At 45.7% G+C, this 17008-nt stretch overlaps 1 protein-coding gene across 1 annotated transcript in view; it reads left to right on the top strand.

Annotated features, from left to right (window-relative positions):
- The window catches only part of nek10 (NIMA-related kinase 10), a 351428-nt gene that overhangs the window by 73772 nt on the left and 260648 nt on the right, over nt 1-17008 (top strand). Inside the window, exons 8-10 of the mRNA XM_041183993.1 lie at nt 5586-5810; nt 6488-6627; nt 8367-8428. Of these exons, the coding sequence (XP_041039927.1) occupies nt 5586-5810; nt 6488-6627; nt 8367-8428 (427 nt within the window). The remainder of the gene's footprint in view (nt 1-5585; nt 5811-6487; nt 6628-8366; nt 8429-17008) is intronic.

A 17008-nucleotide genomic window follows, 5' to 3' on the forward strand; every position in this document is an offset into this window, starting at 1 on the left:
AGAGTAGTACTCCCAAGTATAGTGACAGTGTCTGACACTATTTCTGGACCCTGTGGAGGAATGCCGGGACATCCTCTAAACCCATGATGGGAGAAGGAGAACCACAAACCTCATCACAGGGGCTTGGGAGCAGGTGGCTAGCATGGTTAGCGCCAACTCATCCAAGAAGAGATCAGGCATCCAGTGCAGGAAGATGAATGATCTTATCTGTTTCACCAGAGTAAGCCAACATTCTCCTCACTCTCAACTCTCACTCTCACAAGTGAGATAGCCTGACAGTGAACAGGGTTCTCACACAGTACCAGCACAAGGGACACCGCCATTGCCTCTCTCGCACACATTGACATTTCCATCTGGTTTCACATCATGTGCAACTCATACCCTCAGCCCTTACACAGATCCACTCGGCACCAACATAAGACAGGTATTCTTTCCATCTGCCTTGGCATCCTTCCTGCTCACCGTCCCTCCACTTGTCTTTATGCTGAACAAGCTCACCCACAACAAAAAGGAAAGATCCCAGAGCAGTGGGGGGTTGTCAGAGCTAAAGGCCCTCACTCCGTACGAGGAGCATGCTATTGAGCTGACCGGAGAGGACCGGGACCATGCGTGTGCCCACAGTGAGACCAGTGTTTCCCAACCAAGCAAGGACTCTGCACCATCGTTCAGCCAATACTGTGAATTCATTGTAATGTTGGTGACTCCAGGAGTGTCCAGCCAATGCAAATCCCCTCTGCCTGTGTCCCCATCAGTTGCAGTTCTACAGGCCGAGGAGGGTGAACTTGCCCCACAGCAGGAGACCCAAAGCAGGCTGGGGCCCTCCAGGTCTCAGCCCTCTGCCCGCCAAAGTCAAAGACAACAGGGTATCGCAGTCAGCAGGCTGCCTCCACCTCAGCTGTGGATGTTGGGGATGCATAGAGGTATTCAAGATCCTGAGGGGTATGGACAGGGTAAACAGTGAGAAACTGCTTCCACTCAAGAGTATATCAAGAACTAGAGGGCACAGGTTCAAAATAATTGGCAAAAGGAGTAAATGTGATGTGAGGGAAAATCTTTTCACCCAGAGGTTGGTTGGTGTCTGGAACAAACTTCCTGTAAGGGTGGTGGAGGCAGGTTTGATCGAGGTATTCAAGAAGGAATTGGATTGCTACCTGAAATAAGAGAATGTGCAAGTTACGGGGATAAGTGAGACTAGGTGGAATGCTCTTTCAGAGAGCCAGTGCAGACACGATGGGCTGAATGGCCTCTAACTACACTGTAAAAATACTGTGATGCAACACGATGTGGCGGTATGGCTAGGAAGATCAAGAAGTACTAGGAGCACAAAGGTTGCATGGTAGCTCACAAGACGTACATAATTTCCACTAATGTAAATAGATTTTCACTCATTCCATTTCCCCTTTTGTGTCAACCTCCTCGATCTAATGAGCTGTTTTGTGGTCAATCAAGTGTCACACAAAGTTCCCCCTCCACCCCTTTTTGCAGAAGTTGCATCATGTGCTTCTGCTCGATATTGCACCCAACCATCTCATAACAGTGAGTGTCCATTCTCTGCTCAGTGACACAGCAGCCCCGAGAAAAAGTATAGTCGCGCAAGCCATCTCTGACAGATGCTCTGCAGATGCCAGTGATGTTAAGTCTTGACTGTATAATATGGAGGCTCATGTAGTCCCCCAACGCATATGCATTGTGGAATGTTTAATGTGTGGTATGATGATGAAATGTAGATGAACTTGGAGACGGGGCATCTTTCAAAGACCTCCATGTTGACCATCAGCTGTGAGGGTGGTCTATCCATCAGCCCTGACTCAGAGCTTGTTTGCGCTCCTGTCTGCATTTAGCATTCTCTACTCTCGGAGTGGAAATCTGTAGAGCACCCCAGTAATAATGCCCTCCTTCCTACCTCCATGTTTTCGAGGTTTGGGCCTCACCAACACATGTTTCATTGTACAATGTACAAGTGTACATTGATCTCCTTGAGGCACCTTGTCTGAATGCAGGCAAACAGCCACAACTGAACTGAGGATTGCAGTGGCGCCCTGGCTTCTTGTCGGCTGCCGTAGTGATTGGGATGTTGGAGAAATGCTTGAAGAGGCTGCACCATTTGAGGTGTGCTAACAAAAAGCCCTTATGCAGTTATGAGCACCTTTCAGAAAGGCCACTTGCTCCCGAGGCTGCCTCACCTTCATAGAATAAGGACATGGTGACACTAGAGTGAAACTACTCATTCACAGATTGAAGTGGATGGTTGAAATGAGAAGGATAGCAATTCAGATTAGTAAGGTGGGCCCAGCATGGATGGTACTGGTCAGAGAGGATCATAATAGCTAGCCGCCATCATCCTCCAGTAATCTGGTAGCGATTAGCATTTCCCATGCATGCCTGCCTCTTCTGGCCAGTGCAATGGCCTCTTCCCTTGCTTCCTCAGCTTCCTTGCCATCATTGCCCTCAGCCCTCTCGACATCCTCCTCAGCAGAGGAAACATGCAGCTCCTCCATCTAGCCATGGAACCATAGAACCATAGAACACTACAGCACAGAAAAACAGGCCATTCGGCCCTTCTAGTCTGTGCCGAAATATTATTCCGCTAGTCCCACTGACCTGCACCCAGTCCATAACCCTCCAGACCTCTCCCATCCATGTATCTATCCATTTGGCAAGACATCCCTCCTTTGGAGTGCCAGGTTGTGTAGAGTGCAGCAAGTCACAATGATGCATGAGACCCTCTGGGGAGTGTAATGTAGAGCACCGCCTGACACGTTGAGACGTCGGAATTGCACCTTCAATATACCAATGGTCTGTTCTATCAATGATCGTGTTGTGGTACGAGCAGCATTATACCTTTCCTCAAAGGCAGTTTCTGGACATCGGACAGGGGTTATCAATCATGTCTTTTGCGGGTAATCTTTGTCACTGAATAGCCAACCCTGGATGTGCTGAGGTTCCTTGAAGATTTGTGGGATCTGGAATTGACTCACGATGTGCGGGTCGTGGCAGTTTCCTGGGTATCTGGCGCATACCTGTATAATGTGTTTCAGACCAACTGCACATTGAGAGGGTGGAAACCTTTCCTGTTAATGTATTGGATTGCCTGCTGCCAAGGAGCTCTTAAAGCCACATGAGTGCAGTCGATGGCACCCTGCATCCGTGGGAATCCTGAAATAGCAGCAAAGCCTAGCACTCTGGCTGCATGGCTGGCTTCATCTTGGGATAACTGCAAGTAATTGTGGACCTTGGTAAATAGGGCATCTGTGACCTCCTGTATACATTTGTGAGTGGAAGCCTGAGAGAACCCGCAGAGGTTCCCAGTCAAGCCCTAGGAGGAGCCACTCATGTAGAAGTTCAGAGCGCCAGTGACTATTGAGAGCCACTGGCAATGGATGTTCTCCCAGTCCCTGCAATTTCAACTACGCCTGAAGAATGTGACAGATGTGACCGACCCGATCCCTAGACAAGCGGAGGTATCAACGGCACTGTCTCTCGATTATCTAGCTGTATGACAAGCGTTGTCTGTACACCCGTGGTCTTGCCTATACTCAGCTGCTCTATATGCCTTAATTTCTGGGAATGGAAGGGCCCCTGCTACCCTTTGCTTATCACGGTAAGGCTCTTCCCTTTGGTGAACCTGGTGCCGATGTGCCAATCTTCTCCCCCTCTGGTATTGCCTGTATGCCAGGATGAACACAGTGTTAGATCCACCATCCACCTTTCTCTCATTTTCCTCTCCGCAGGAACATTGCACAGAAACATGAGTGAGCATTAGCCTCAGAAGGTCATCTTCCTGTTGCTGACTAGGGATTGACTGTGGTGCTAATGGGTTACTTTCACTGCAGGCACTGCATTGCCACTTAGACCTTTGGCAACGTGATTACAGCCTTCAGGATCACATGATAAACAGTCCTGCAGCTGACCCTACTGCAATGAGAGGCCTTTGAACAGGCATATGGATCTGCAAGAGTTCTGGTAGGAGTTGGAAGCCTCAGGCAGTGCACTATGAGACTGCATCCTTTGGTTTACACAGCACACCAAACATCCAGTGAGGGAATGAGATTTTTTAAAGTTGGGAGGTGGGGGGGGGAGGATGGGGCGGGGGTGCTGGGGGCCGAGGGGTGGTGGGGGCTTCCCACATCTGAACCTGCTAGCTGCAAGGTTTAGACATTCTTGACAATAGGTTTCTGTAGTTTGTCCATTGCCCCCTTGTCCATTGGGTCATTCTTCAAATGGGGATTTTTTTCACGAATGGGTAATTGCAAGGAAATCCCAATCTAAAGGCTGCATATGCCTCCCCTAACTGTGCCATCTGTGTCCCAGTACTATGCCAGAAACCCTCTGACCAACATTTGTGAGATGATGATGGCGCCCTGCACACACTATGCTGGGCACAACCGACACAGGACTTACTGGCCCATCCCCTCCCTGTACTGGCTCAAGAACAGTCTTTCGATGGTCAGCAATCTAACTTGTGGCACTTCTGCACTGGACTGTCTTTCCATTATGGCCCCGAGTGCATTCCCCCATCATCATAAGTCGTGTGTGTGTGCATGCATGTGTGTATGTTTGTGTGCACCCTTCCCCAGTCTTCCCGTTCCCCCCAGTCATGTGTCTTTGTGCACCTCTCCCTAGTCTTTGCCCCCCACCCCAATCAAGCCTTTGCACTCTAGCCCTTTCCCTTGCCTCTGTCCTGTGTCACACCACACCCAAGACAACCTGTACCCTCCAGCCCATTCTGTCCTCCCCCACCCCCACCCGCCTTACTGCTGGTATGGTGTGTAGAGCCTTGGTCTGAATCCCCTTGAGTTCCCTCTGCAGTTTCCTGTGCAGTCTGGCACAGAGTTGGATTAGCTATGAGCGCAGCATGAAGAAAAGTAGGCGAGCACATCTCAAAGTCACGAGTGAAGTGCAGTTCACCAGGTGCATATCACTTATATCTGATCGTGAATGATGCTGGTCTAATTGGGTGCTGCTGTGGCCTTTTGATCAGGAGTGGGGGTGTAATTCTGGTAAACTGCCTTCATAATAAGCATTCATGATATTTAAATGTATTCAAATGCCATTCCCGACATGGTATGGCAGGAGACACGTACTGCCAATAAATTCGGGAGTGGACAATTGCGACGTCTTTTTATACTGGCATAAAACAGATTTTGGAGCTTTCTCCACATTTTCCGGCCCCACCCGCCATTAACGGGACTGGAAAATCCTGTCCATTAACTCTGTTTCTCTCTCCACAGTTGGTGCCCAACCTGCTGAGCGTTTCCTGCATTTTCTGTTTTTATTTCAGGCCAAACATATTATATATACCCTGGCATCAAATGGAAATTGTAACCAGTGGGAAAGGGGGAGGCAATGCAGCTTGATCTGGTTCTGCTCCAAATTCTGTTCCCTGCCTTTATATATTGTACTTAGTGGTGATTCAATAGGGGAGGAAGGTTTTTTTAACTAGTGGGACTTGTCAGTGATTACAGTAACACTAATTTGTGATGATTTCAGTTATATGGAAAAGGTGGACAGCTTTGTTTCTGTCCCTTTGTTAGAAGCAAATGGCTGTTTATGATTGGTTTCCTCAATGCTAATGATGTTTACAGAATGACTGCTGAGCTGCTTCGTCTACTCTGTGCAGACGCTCAAGTGAGAGAACAAGTGAAGATCTATGAAGGGATTCCTATAATGCTTAGTTTGCTGCATTCTGACCATCTCAAATTGCTGTGGAGCGTTGTTTGGATTTTAGTTCAGCTCTGTGAGGATCCTGATGCCAGCACAGAGATTCGATTGTGGGGGGGCATCCAACAACTGCTCCACATTCTACAAGGGTAAGCTTAAAAGAAATTAATATTAAAGATAGTAAAGCATTATTTTAACATTCCTTATTATCTATCCGACAAATGTGAACTGAATTAATAATTTAAGAAGATACTTGCATAAAAAAACAAACAGAGGGTTCTATGGACATAAATCGAAATAGACGCTCTGAACTTGCTGATGGAGAACTTTCAACTTAATTTCTACATTTTCCTCAACATTGTAATGTTATGTACTATATGCACTAAGTAATATCTCATTTTTCTTGTGGCTTATTTTATAATTTTAAATTGTTCGTTGGAGAAACCCTATGAGATAATCTGTGTGGAATCTGTTTCTCCATAACATGATCCAAGAAACATCTTTTTATTTTTTGTACAGTTTAATACGCTTTACCTTTTAAGATTGAATAGTTGGTATATGTATCTAAAGCTTACAAAATTAAAAAAATTTGGAGCTAGTTGTACAGGAAGGGTTAGAGTGTAATTTTTCCATATCATTGCCAAGTATGTGTGGTTTTTTTTTGCCAGATACAAGTCTTTCTGTTAGTCATTCATATAATTTCAGTTTTCTACAGTGAACTGATTATGTTCACAGTAGAGAAGGTAGAATTTGGTAACAGGCTTTAATGTGAAATATTTTTCATAAATGCTTTTTAGAAAACTGTTCATTTTTTGTGTTTTCTTAGAGATAGAAATTTTGTATCGGATCGCTCTTCAATTGGAAGTTTGTCTAGTGCTAATGCTTCAGGAAGAATTCAACAAGTTCAGCTGTCTGAGAAACTGAGCAGTCAGGAAATTCAAGAGAATACCTTATCCTTGCAAGAAGGTATAGCATTTTCCCATTGAATTAAAGACCCAGCGTAAAGAATAATTATTGATAAACGTTTTTATAGATTGGATAGATTTTGTGAGTTTCTTTGCTTTTAATAGAAGCATTACGTTATTACCACATCTGATCTTAATTGCTTCACATAGCAAATCCCAGAGAGAAACTTGGCTTAAGGGCCATACCCTTTTTTTCGTATTCTGAAAACGAGAAGAAGACATACTGATCTCAGCAGTAAGAGGCCCAGTAACACTTTTGGGATTTTGAAAATTAAAAGTAAAAGTTCTATTAACGAGAATAAAAGAAAATTTAATCACACAAGATTACAGTTACACAATTAAGGTTAGTCATACAAACATTCACCCAAAAAAAACTCTCCAAGTGGTCAGGCACACAAGTAAACACCTTCCAGACACCTTCCCTTATAGAAGTTTAATCATAAGAAATCCAACAATATTACCCAATGCAAACTGCTGTAACTTCCCACCACTCTGCTGTGGAATCCAAACTTCAGAATAAAACTGCTTGTTAGAGCCCAAAACTTTTCTGGCTTGACTGGATGGCTGGTTTAAATGGCATCTCCTCCCAGCCCAGAGCTAACAGCTCTTAACTCAGCTCCAGCTCAAACAACTCCAGCTGCTCATCTCACAGCTCAAACAGAAGCTCCAGCTCCTGCTATAGCTACCTCAACAGCTCCAGCTCAACAGCTGTCTCCAGCTATATCTCACAGCTCCACAGCAACTCTAAAATACCTTTTTCCTCTTTCATCTCAGATTCCATAGTTCTCATACCTCTTTGATTGATTTCTGTAATTGTGTAGACAATAGAACTGTTTACTCCATAGGAGAGATTTGTTGTATTTTTAATGTCTCATCATTGGAATGTCCCAAAAAGGTCATTTACATTTTAATGTCCTGTCCAGCCAAGCAAGCTATCTCCAGCCTTGGGTAGTTTCACGTATATTTGCAGACAAGGAGAGAGGTCACCTGGCCCCATTGACTCCATCTTGTTTCAAGACAAATTGTTCATTTTCCAGTCTGCTTTTTAAAAGTAAAGTGCCCACTTTTTCATAAATTCACAGGCATAACCACATGTACTGACAACTCAATAGCCCAGTTAACATTGTGCACCTTTTTGCATAGGATCAGTGAAATATCAATCACCTATTCACATAGAAAACTCTCATTAAAATTGCTGTGTAAAAAGTTGGGATAGAAATTTACTCACCTAGCCCAGGTAGGCTTATGCTGATGCCCTGGGAGCAGGAAGCACCACTGGCCACTACCTGTGTGGCTCACGTGGCATTCTTCATTATTAGCATTGAAGAATGCCATCTGAGCTGTGCAGCTAGCAAATGGCGCAGTGCCCACACCCAGGGAAATTACATAGAAGCTATGTGAACTAACTTCTGTCCCATTAACTTTGATGATGACGCATTTGATTCATTTCTATTTTTTTTTGTAAATTTTGTTTCGCAATACATGGTTTAACTTGGGAGTCAAGCCATCCATTACTGTGTACCCTGTTAACTAAAAGTGAAACAAATGTCTTAATTGTAATCCAGAGTAAGTAATGTTACATTTGTTAAATTATAAAGAATAAAGAACAGCCTGAAACATATCACAAGGATGTAAAACATTATTTGCAGGGCTAAAGTTATTTGAACCACTTGTTACGTCAAAACTGTTTGTTACCTTTTATCTAATGTGCATTCCTTATTGATTCTTTTGTCATTTCAGCATGCTGTGCTGCTATTACTGAGCTGGTGCTTAATGATACAAATGCTCAGCAGGTTGTACAGGTTGGTAAACTCAAAATTAAGATCACCTATTATTTGCTAGAATGAATATTGGTTTTAATCAAAGTCAAATCTTAATAAAGGGAGAAAATAAATAAAAACGAACAGGAGATCGCAACTACTGGCTTTTGAAAGCGTTAAGATTGATGAAAATGGGGGCAGAGCTGAAAAATGGAGTGAACTCTTCCATATTTACAAGTGAAAGACTATACAGACTGTAACAAAGTGGCAGTACCAAGATGATAAGACTCAGTGATTACCGTTGGATACTTGAATATAATCTAAGTGAGTGAACCAGTTGGACTGGATAATATTCATCCTAGGTTTCTTGACTAACTCAGGGATGTGCTTGCAGAACTCATGGCACAAATTTTTAGGGATTTCTCAGGGAGCCTGGAACCTTCACCACATTGATCTGAAAAAGGTACAGAGAAAACACCAGAATGATTAATGGACTTGTGAATAAAGCTTGAGAGTGTAGAACTAGGGGTGAGAAATTGAGCTTGTTTGGGCCCATTTTTTGGCATTGCAAATGCCCTTAGAGCTTCAAATTGGCATTTGCGGCATGCACACCCACTTGTGGATTGAATTGCTCTGGATACCATAATAGTGCAGGCATTAACACATAGGGTGGAATTTTCCGAGCCTGCTGGCAGTGGGCCTGCTAGGTGCACAGAAAAAATGGCGCGACCTGCTTCACGACACGTGAAGGCAGGTCGCGATCGCCCACTCAGCCCACCGACGGTGGGCTTCATTTCCCACCATCAGTCGGCGGGGAGATAATTAATACATCAGCATGTAATTAAAAGGCCATCCCACCAGGCTCTTGCAACCCCGCCATATAGTTCGTCCACGTCGGCGGAAAGCATGTCGATGTGTTTCACAACAGCACGCAGGTAATGTGCACTTGGTGGCCTTCGCTTTGGGGGAACTGAGGTGAGTGAGCAGTAGCGTTCTCCACAGCTCGCCTGTTGTATATACAGGCCACAATGGCGCTTGGGTGGAGAAGGGGGCAACTGATGCCTGGCCCCGCAAGGCGTGTCCAGGCCAAGTGGTGGACAACCTCAGAGGCGACTGCTGAAGGGGGTGTGTCTGGGGGCAAGTTGCTGGCCAGCTTCAGAGGCATCTGCCGAGGGGTCATGCCTGAGGCAAGTGCTGGCCAACCTCGGAGGCAACTGCTGAGGGGTGGGGATGGTGGGGGGGGGGTGCCGGGTGGTGTTTGGGGGCAAGTGCATTCATCTCTGGCCAACCGAGGGGTGACTAACACTCTCCGGGAAGCTTTAAGGGGTGGTCACACACAGAGCCAGGAAAGGTTCTAAGTACAGCCATGATAACCACATCTCTCTCTCTTTCATGCTGCATGAGGACCACATCAGGATCACGGATCCTGATGACCTAGCTGTATGACTGATGGCCAATAGTGACAGTAGAAGACTGAGGAGAGAGCAACTAAGGCTTCTGGCTGCACAAAAGCAGGATCAGCAACCTCATGAAGAAGGGGCAACAGGGGCTCCTGCACACACTGTCCAGGAGCGACAGCGAGCCGTGGCTGGTCGGTGCCTAGCAACATCCAGGGTCTTTGGATGCCGCCTGCCATTCCTGCAGATGACTGAGAACCAGTGTCTCCAACGACTGCACATGTCTAGGGACCTGGTGGCTCATACTTGCCACTTACTGTAGGACTTGGCGCCAAGGGGAAATGGAAGGCATCCACTGCCAGTGGCTGTGAAAGTGACCATGGCGCTCAATTTCTATGCCAGTGGTTCCTTTCAGGGCTCCACAAGTGACCTCTGTGGGATTTCACCATCCGCCACGCACCAATACATCCATGAGGTCATGGATGCCATCTTCTCCATGGCACACAACTTTGTGCATTTCACCCGGGACCGGCACAGCCAGGATGTAAGAGCCATTGGATTCGCCCTGATCTCGGGATTCCCACGGGTGCAGGGTGTGATTGATTGCATTCATGTGGTGCTCAGGTCTCCATCGCTACACTCAGTGGACTTCATGAACCACAAGGGTTTCCACTCACTGAACGTGCAGCTGGTATGTGACCATCAGAAACATATCCTGCAGGCGTGCACACCGTTTCCAGGGTGTTCAGCTCTTTTGTCCATGTTTGGACCAAGGCTGTAATGAGGTCAGGAGCTGAGTGGCTTTGGCGCAACCCAAACTGAGTGCTAGTGAGCAAGTTATTGCTGAGTAAGTGCCACTTGATAGCGCTGTTGACGACAACTTCCATCACTTTGCTGATGGTCGAGAGTGGACTGATGCGGTAATTGGCCAGGTTGGATTTGTCCTGCTTTTTGTGTACAGGATATACCTGTGTAATTTTCCACATTGCCAGGTAGATGCCAGTGTTGGAGTTGTACTTGAACAGCTTGGTTTTATTGGCACCCCATCTACCGCCTTCAACGTTCACTCACTCCACCAACAGCAGTAGCAGTGTATTCCATTTACAGGATGCACAGCAGCAACTCGCTTGAAGGCTCCTTCGACAGCACTTTCCAAACCCCTGACCTCTGCCATCTAGGAGGACAAGGGCAGTAAATGGGAACACTATCACCTGCGCACTGCCCTCCAAGCCTTATGCCATCGTGCCATCCTGTCTTGGAACTATATTGATGTTCCTGCATTGTTGCTGGGTAAAACCCTAGAATTCCCTAATAGCACTGTGAGTATACCAATACTTCAAAGAATGCAACAGTTCAAGAAGGGGCTCACGATAACCTTCTCAAGGACAATTAGGGATGGAAAATAACTACTGGCCTAGCCTACGATGTCCACATCCCATGAAACAAAAAGCCAAAAAAAAATCTGAAACATGAATCTGTTGATTCTTGGCTGCAGCACAGTTCCACTGGCCAGAATATTACCTTCAGCATGCGGGCGCGTGCCTGACACTCCCGAACGTAATATGACACGTGATGACATCGGGCGTGCATCCTGAAGCCATCGAACATTCGCGTGACATTTTGTTTGGCGGATGCACGCCAATAATTGAAAGGCCTATAAAGGCCATTAGCGAGATAATTAGCTTGAAATTTAGGCAGCCTGTGTAACCAAATGGTTGGCAGGCAGGCAAAAAGACCAAGTAGTGTTTACATTTTTTAGGAAACCTCATCCACGAACGGGATGAGGCTTCCTTAAGCTAATACTAATTAAATAAAAACTTTATTTCAAAAATAAAAACATGTCCCATCTCATGTGGCACAGTCAATGAGGGGACATGTTTCATTAAATTTTAAAGTCTTTATTTTTTTAAAAAGCTCTGTGCCTCAGGGAGATTGAAGTGCTCTTTCGCGCGCATGCGCAAACTGTGTGTGCCAGGCCCGCTCTCCCTCCTCCCCCCGCCTGCACAGGTAGTGTTCAGTGCTACCGCTCCCGATCCACGCAGGGCGGACCTGCCTGCCCTTGTGAAATCGCGGTGCAGAGCCGATTGTGGGCAGCGGTCAGCTCCCCGACTGCCCCCGCCGACCCCGCCCAACGAGGGAAAAGTTCAGGCCACTGAATCAGTCAGTTCAGCAGAGATAAGCAATTGAAACTGGGTCTGAAGAAGAGTCATATGAACTAGAAGAATTGGCCTGAATTTTTCTGTATCGGGTGGCCTTGGTGGGAGGGGGCAGGGGTGGTCATAGAGCCAACCGCCGCCCACGATCAGCTCTGCACTGCCAATTAAGGCCCGCCCAATTGGGCAATATGCGAGCAGTAGCGCTGATCGCTACCTGTGCAGGCGAGGGGAGGAGGGACAGTCAGGTGCATGCGTGTGAAAGAGGACTTAAATCTCCCTGCGGCATGGAGCTGCCTCAGGGAGAGTGAAGCGCTTTTTAAAGAAATTATTCAAAACTTTAAAAATTTAATGAAACATGTCCCCCATGTATCTATGTCACATGAGATGGGACCTGTTTTTACTTCTCAATAGAAACGTTTTATTTAAGTTGTAAAAGCTTTAGGAAACCTCATCCCACTCATGGATGAGGTTTCCTAAAAAAAAAAAGGCCTTTTCGCCTGTTGTAAGGTTGGTCGGGCATCGTAAACTTGAAAGGAATTACTTCGTTAATGGCTTTGTAGTCCTTTCAATTATTGGCAGGCGCGCAGCCGACTCCGGCACGCACCCGCCAAATTAAATATCGCGAGACAGCGCGAAGGCATCGGGATGCATGCCCGATGAGATCACACGTCATTTTCCGAGCTGGCAAGTCGGACCCACCCCTGCCACACGCCGAAATTAAAATCCTGGCCGTTAACTCTGTTTCACTCTCCATGGATGCTGCCAGGCTTGATGAGTTTTTCCAGCATTTTCTGTTTTTGTTTGAAACTGGCAACTTCCTGACTTGTGAGATGAGTGCAGTGATCTTCACTGTTTTTCAAGCAAGGGCCACTTTATCAAAAAACCTGCAATGTGAGAGCCACATTGACTACTTTACTAAATTATCATTGCTTACCACTCCTTCATGATGTCATGTTACAGAGTGACATGTGTAACTAAAACAAAATCACATTCTATAATTAAAAATTAATACACTGTACAATTTTAAAAATACACCATTTATAAAATAACCAGAAAAATATAAGGAATTAGAAATGCACCTATGCAAGTAAACTTTTTAAAAGCGAAATAATGCAAAAATTATTTTAAAAACTGGAAGGGCGAAAGTGTGCCTGTTGCTCCTTGACTTTCTTCATGCAGTATTTCCACCAGCCCTGCTTCCTGAACCTCCTGCTCCCTGACCCACCTGGCCGCTGCAGATCCTCCTCCTGCCCAACCCTCAGCATTGTGGTTTCTCCCGCTTCCCGACCTTCGGGTTGTGGCCACTATCCCCTCCCTAGCCCACCCTCTCGCCACTTCCCTCTCCTGGATTTGTGTCCCCATTCAAGATCCAGATCCAATCCAAAGCCAGATCTCCAGTGTTGTGGAAATGCGAGTGCTGATGGTGCAGAAGTACCAAGCTGGGGCTGCTCCAATCATGTTTTTTAAAAAATGCTCCCACTCACTGCTTCGCTCTCTTGAAGCCCCGCTGTGAGCAAGGCAGGAACAGCTTCTACAATCATCTTAAGAAAGACATGGACTGTAGAAGCCCCAGCTTGGTACTTCTGCACCATCGGGCCTCATACTTCCCTTTCCTAGACCTGCGATCTGAAGCCAGAGCTCCGATGTTGTGGAAGTTGCGAGAGGGTGAGTCAGGGAGCCGGAGGTTTGGCGTGAGTGTTGGTCGGGGATGGAGAAGAGGCCACAATTCAGAGGTCAGAGAGGAGGTTAGGCCGCAACTCGGAGGCCGGGAAGGGCGGAGTAGGCCACAACTCAGAAGTCGGGGAGCGAGAGACTGCTCCAAAAGTGGCGCTAGTCACATGGGAAACAACGTTAAAATGAGTCTCGCGATGCTTAATGAGATTACAGACCTCATTAACTTACCATCATTAAAGCAAAATAATGTTAAACGGGGTGACGTTAAACAAGAACTTAGTGTGTAAAGCTGGGTTGGGCTCCGGCTCACCGCGACCCTCTGAGGATAAAGCAATTACTGAAAATTGATGGATGGAGTTGGGGAGCTGCACTTATTATTGATGGGAGCCGCCACTGGCTCGTGGGCTTTGCATTGAAGAACACTGGATAGGTTGCTAGGCCTTCAGAATCTTGACTGCCACCTTTAAGTAAATAAACCAGTGGTGGTGGTGGATGCGGAGGCAATGACAAATTAGAAGAAAATGATCAAAATGCTGAAATTCATTGTTACATGCTCACATAAACTGTTTCTTATGCACATCTGATTCCTGTTTCATTGCATCAAATAGTTGAAATTTGAGATGAATCTGATCTTAGTTTTAATTGTAAATTGGGAATTGTGTTTAGAATCCAAATTTGAGAGAAATTCCAAGGAACTAAAGAAGAATAGTATCCTGAACTCATCGTGTTAACTGCTTTGAATGACCTTCTCTTCATAGGTGATGAACAGAGATTTTTCAGATGGCAACCTTAGCTCATGGGTGATGACACCTAGACCCTTTACTGAAGCTTCCCTGCCTATGATGTAAATAAACCAGCAGGTCATGTCCAGTTGTTAGTATGGGCTTCATCCTGTATTACATGTACAAATGCATGAAAAGCTGACATGCTATAATGTTGAGGACAATTTTGTGATTCTCTACAAATGTGTTGGTCCAGTCTTGATGGTAATAGAAGGTAAACAAAGGCAAGAGGAATGTTTCTACCCACTTCAAATGAGTGGAATGGGCTTCAAGTGGCCTTGAAGCTTTTGCATTTCACTATAGATTGTAAAAAGTACTATAATTTACAGATCTTCCCACTGCAGTGGCTTTGCTGTTTTTATAATGTGTACTTGATTCTGCGTCATACAAAATTTTGAGACCCTTTTGTCTTCGACCACTCTTACCCCTGGAAACTACCTAAGTAAATAAACAGGCTTCAGTAGTGGGAATGAAAATTCTAGATCTACTGATATACACCCACATACATTGACATACATATAGATTTCCATATATTTACATTGTAGTCTTTCTCAAAATTACATATATTCCTCTAAGATAACAGCAAAATACCGCGGATGCTGGAAATCTGAAACAAAAACAAAAATACCTGGAAAAACTCAGCAGGTCTGACAGCATCTGCGGAGAGGAATACAGTTGATGTTTCGAGTCCATATAACTCTTCATCAGAACTAAGGAAATAGAGAAATGAGGTCAAATATAAGCTCGTAGAGGGGAGTGGGACAGGTAGAGTGGATAGGGGGCCAGTGATAGGTGGAGGCAAAGAAGAGATTGCTAAAGATGTCATAGATGAAAGGACAAAGGGGTGTTGATGATGGTGATATTATCAAAGGAATGTGCTAATGGGGACATTAAGAGTAGCAAGCAAGACAAGCAAGTGGCAGATGGCCCTAGTGGGGGTGGGGTGGGGGGAAGGGATTGAAATGGGCTGAAAGGTGGAGATACAATAGATCGAAATAAATTTAAAAATAGGTGGGAAAAGAAAAATATATATTTTTTTAAATTATAAATTGTTGGAAAAGGGGGGATGGAGAGGAGAATTCATGATCTGAAATTGTTGAACTCAATACTAAGTCTGGAAGGCTGTAAAATGCCTAGTTGGAAGATGAGATGCTGTTCCTCCAGTTTGCATTGAGCTTCACTGGAACATTACAGCAAGCCAAGGATGGACATGTGGGCATGAGAGCAGGGTGGTATGTTGAAATGGCAAGCGACAGGGAGATTTGGGTCATGCTTGCGGACAGACCAAAGGTGTTCCACAAAGCGGTCACCCATTCTGCGTTTGTTCTCTCCAATGTAGAGGAGACCGCATTGGGAGCAGCGAATGCAGTAGACTAAATTGAGGGAAGTGCAAGTGAATCGTTGCTTCACTTGAAAGGAATGTTTGGGCCCTTGGACGGTGAGGAGGGGAAAAGTAAAGGGGCAGGTGTTGCACTTTCTGCAGTTGCATGGGGTTGAGGTGTAGGGGGTGATGGAGGAGTGGATCAGGGTGTCCTGGAGGGAACGATATATGGTACTTCACCCCCACTGGTCTCTTTCCGCAGGGATCGTTCCCTCCGGGACACCCTGGTCCACTCCTCCATCACCCCCTCCACCTCAAACCCCTCCCACTGCACCTTCCCATGCAACCACAGAAGGTGCAACACCTGCCTTTTACTTTTCCCCTCCTCATCGACCAAGGGCCCAAACACTCCTTTCAAGTGAAGCAGCACTTGCATTTCCCTCAATTTAGTCTACTGCATTCACTGCTCCCAATGCTCTCTCCTCTGCATTGGAGAGACCAAATGCAGACTGGGTGACCGCTTTGCGGAACACCTTCGGTCTGTCTGCAAGCATGACCCTGATCTCCCTGTCGCTTGCTATTTCAACACACCACCCTGCTCTCATGCCCACATCCTTGGCCTGCTGCAATATTCCAGTGAAGTTCAATGCAAACTGGAAGAACAGCACCTCATCTTCCGACGAGGCACTTTACAGCCTTTCGGACTTAATATTGAGATCAGCAATTTCAGATCATGAACTCTCTCCTCCATCCCCACCCACTTTCCCATCCCCCTGTTTTCCAATAATTTATAATTTAAAAAAAAATATATATTTTTTTGCCCACCTATTTTTAAATTTATTTCAATCTATTGTATTATCTCCACCTTTCAGCCCATTTCGATCCCTTCCCCCCACCCCACCCCACCAGGGCCATCTGCCACTAGCTTGTCCTGCTTGCTACCCTTAATGTCCTCATTAGCACATTCCTTAGATAATATCACCACTGTCAACGCTCCTTTGTCCTTTTGTCTATGACATCTTTGGCAATCTCTTCTTTGCCTCCACCTATCCCTGGCCCCCTATCCAGCTCTACCTCTCCCACCCCACTCAACCAGCTTATATTTGACCTCATTTCTCTATTTCTTTAGTTCTGATGAAGAGTCATACGGACTCGAAACGTCAACTGTATTCCTCTCCGCAGATGCTGTCAGACCTGCTGAGTTTTTCCAGGTATTTTTGTTTTTATATCATATTCCTCATTCTGTTTATGTGAAAATTTTACAAATTTGTACATCTATATGACTAGTCCAA

Source organism: Carcharodon carcharias, chromosome 3 (assembly GCF_017639515.1).
Source record: "Carcharodon carcharias isolate sCarCar2 chromosome 3, sCarCar2.pri, whole genome shotgun sequence".
NCBI lineage: Eukaryota > Metazoa > Chordata > Chondrichthyes > Lamniformes > Lamnidae > Carcharodon > Carcharodon carcharias.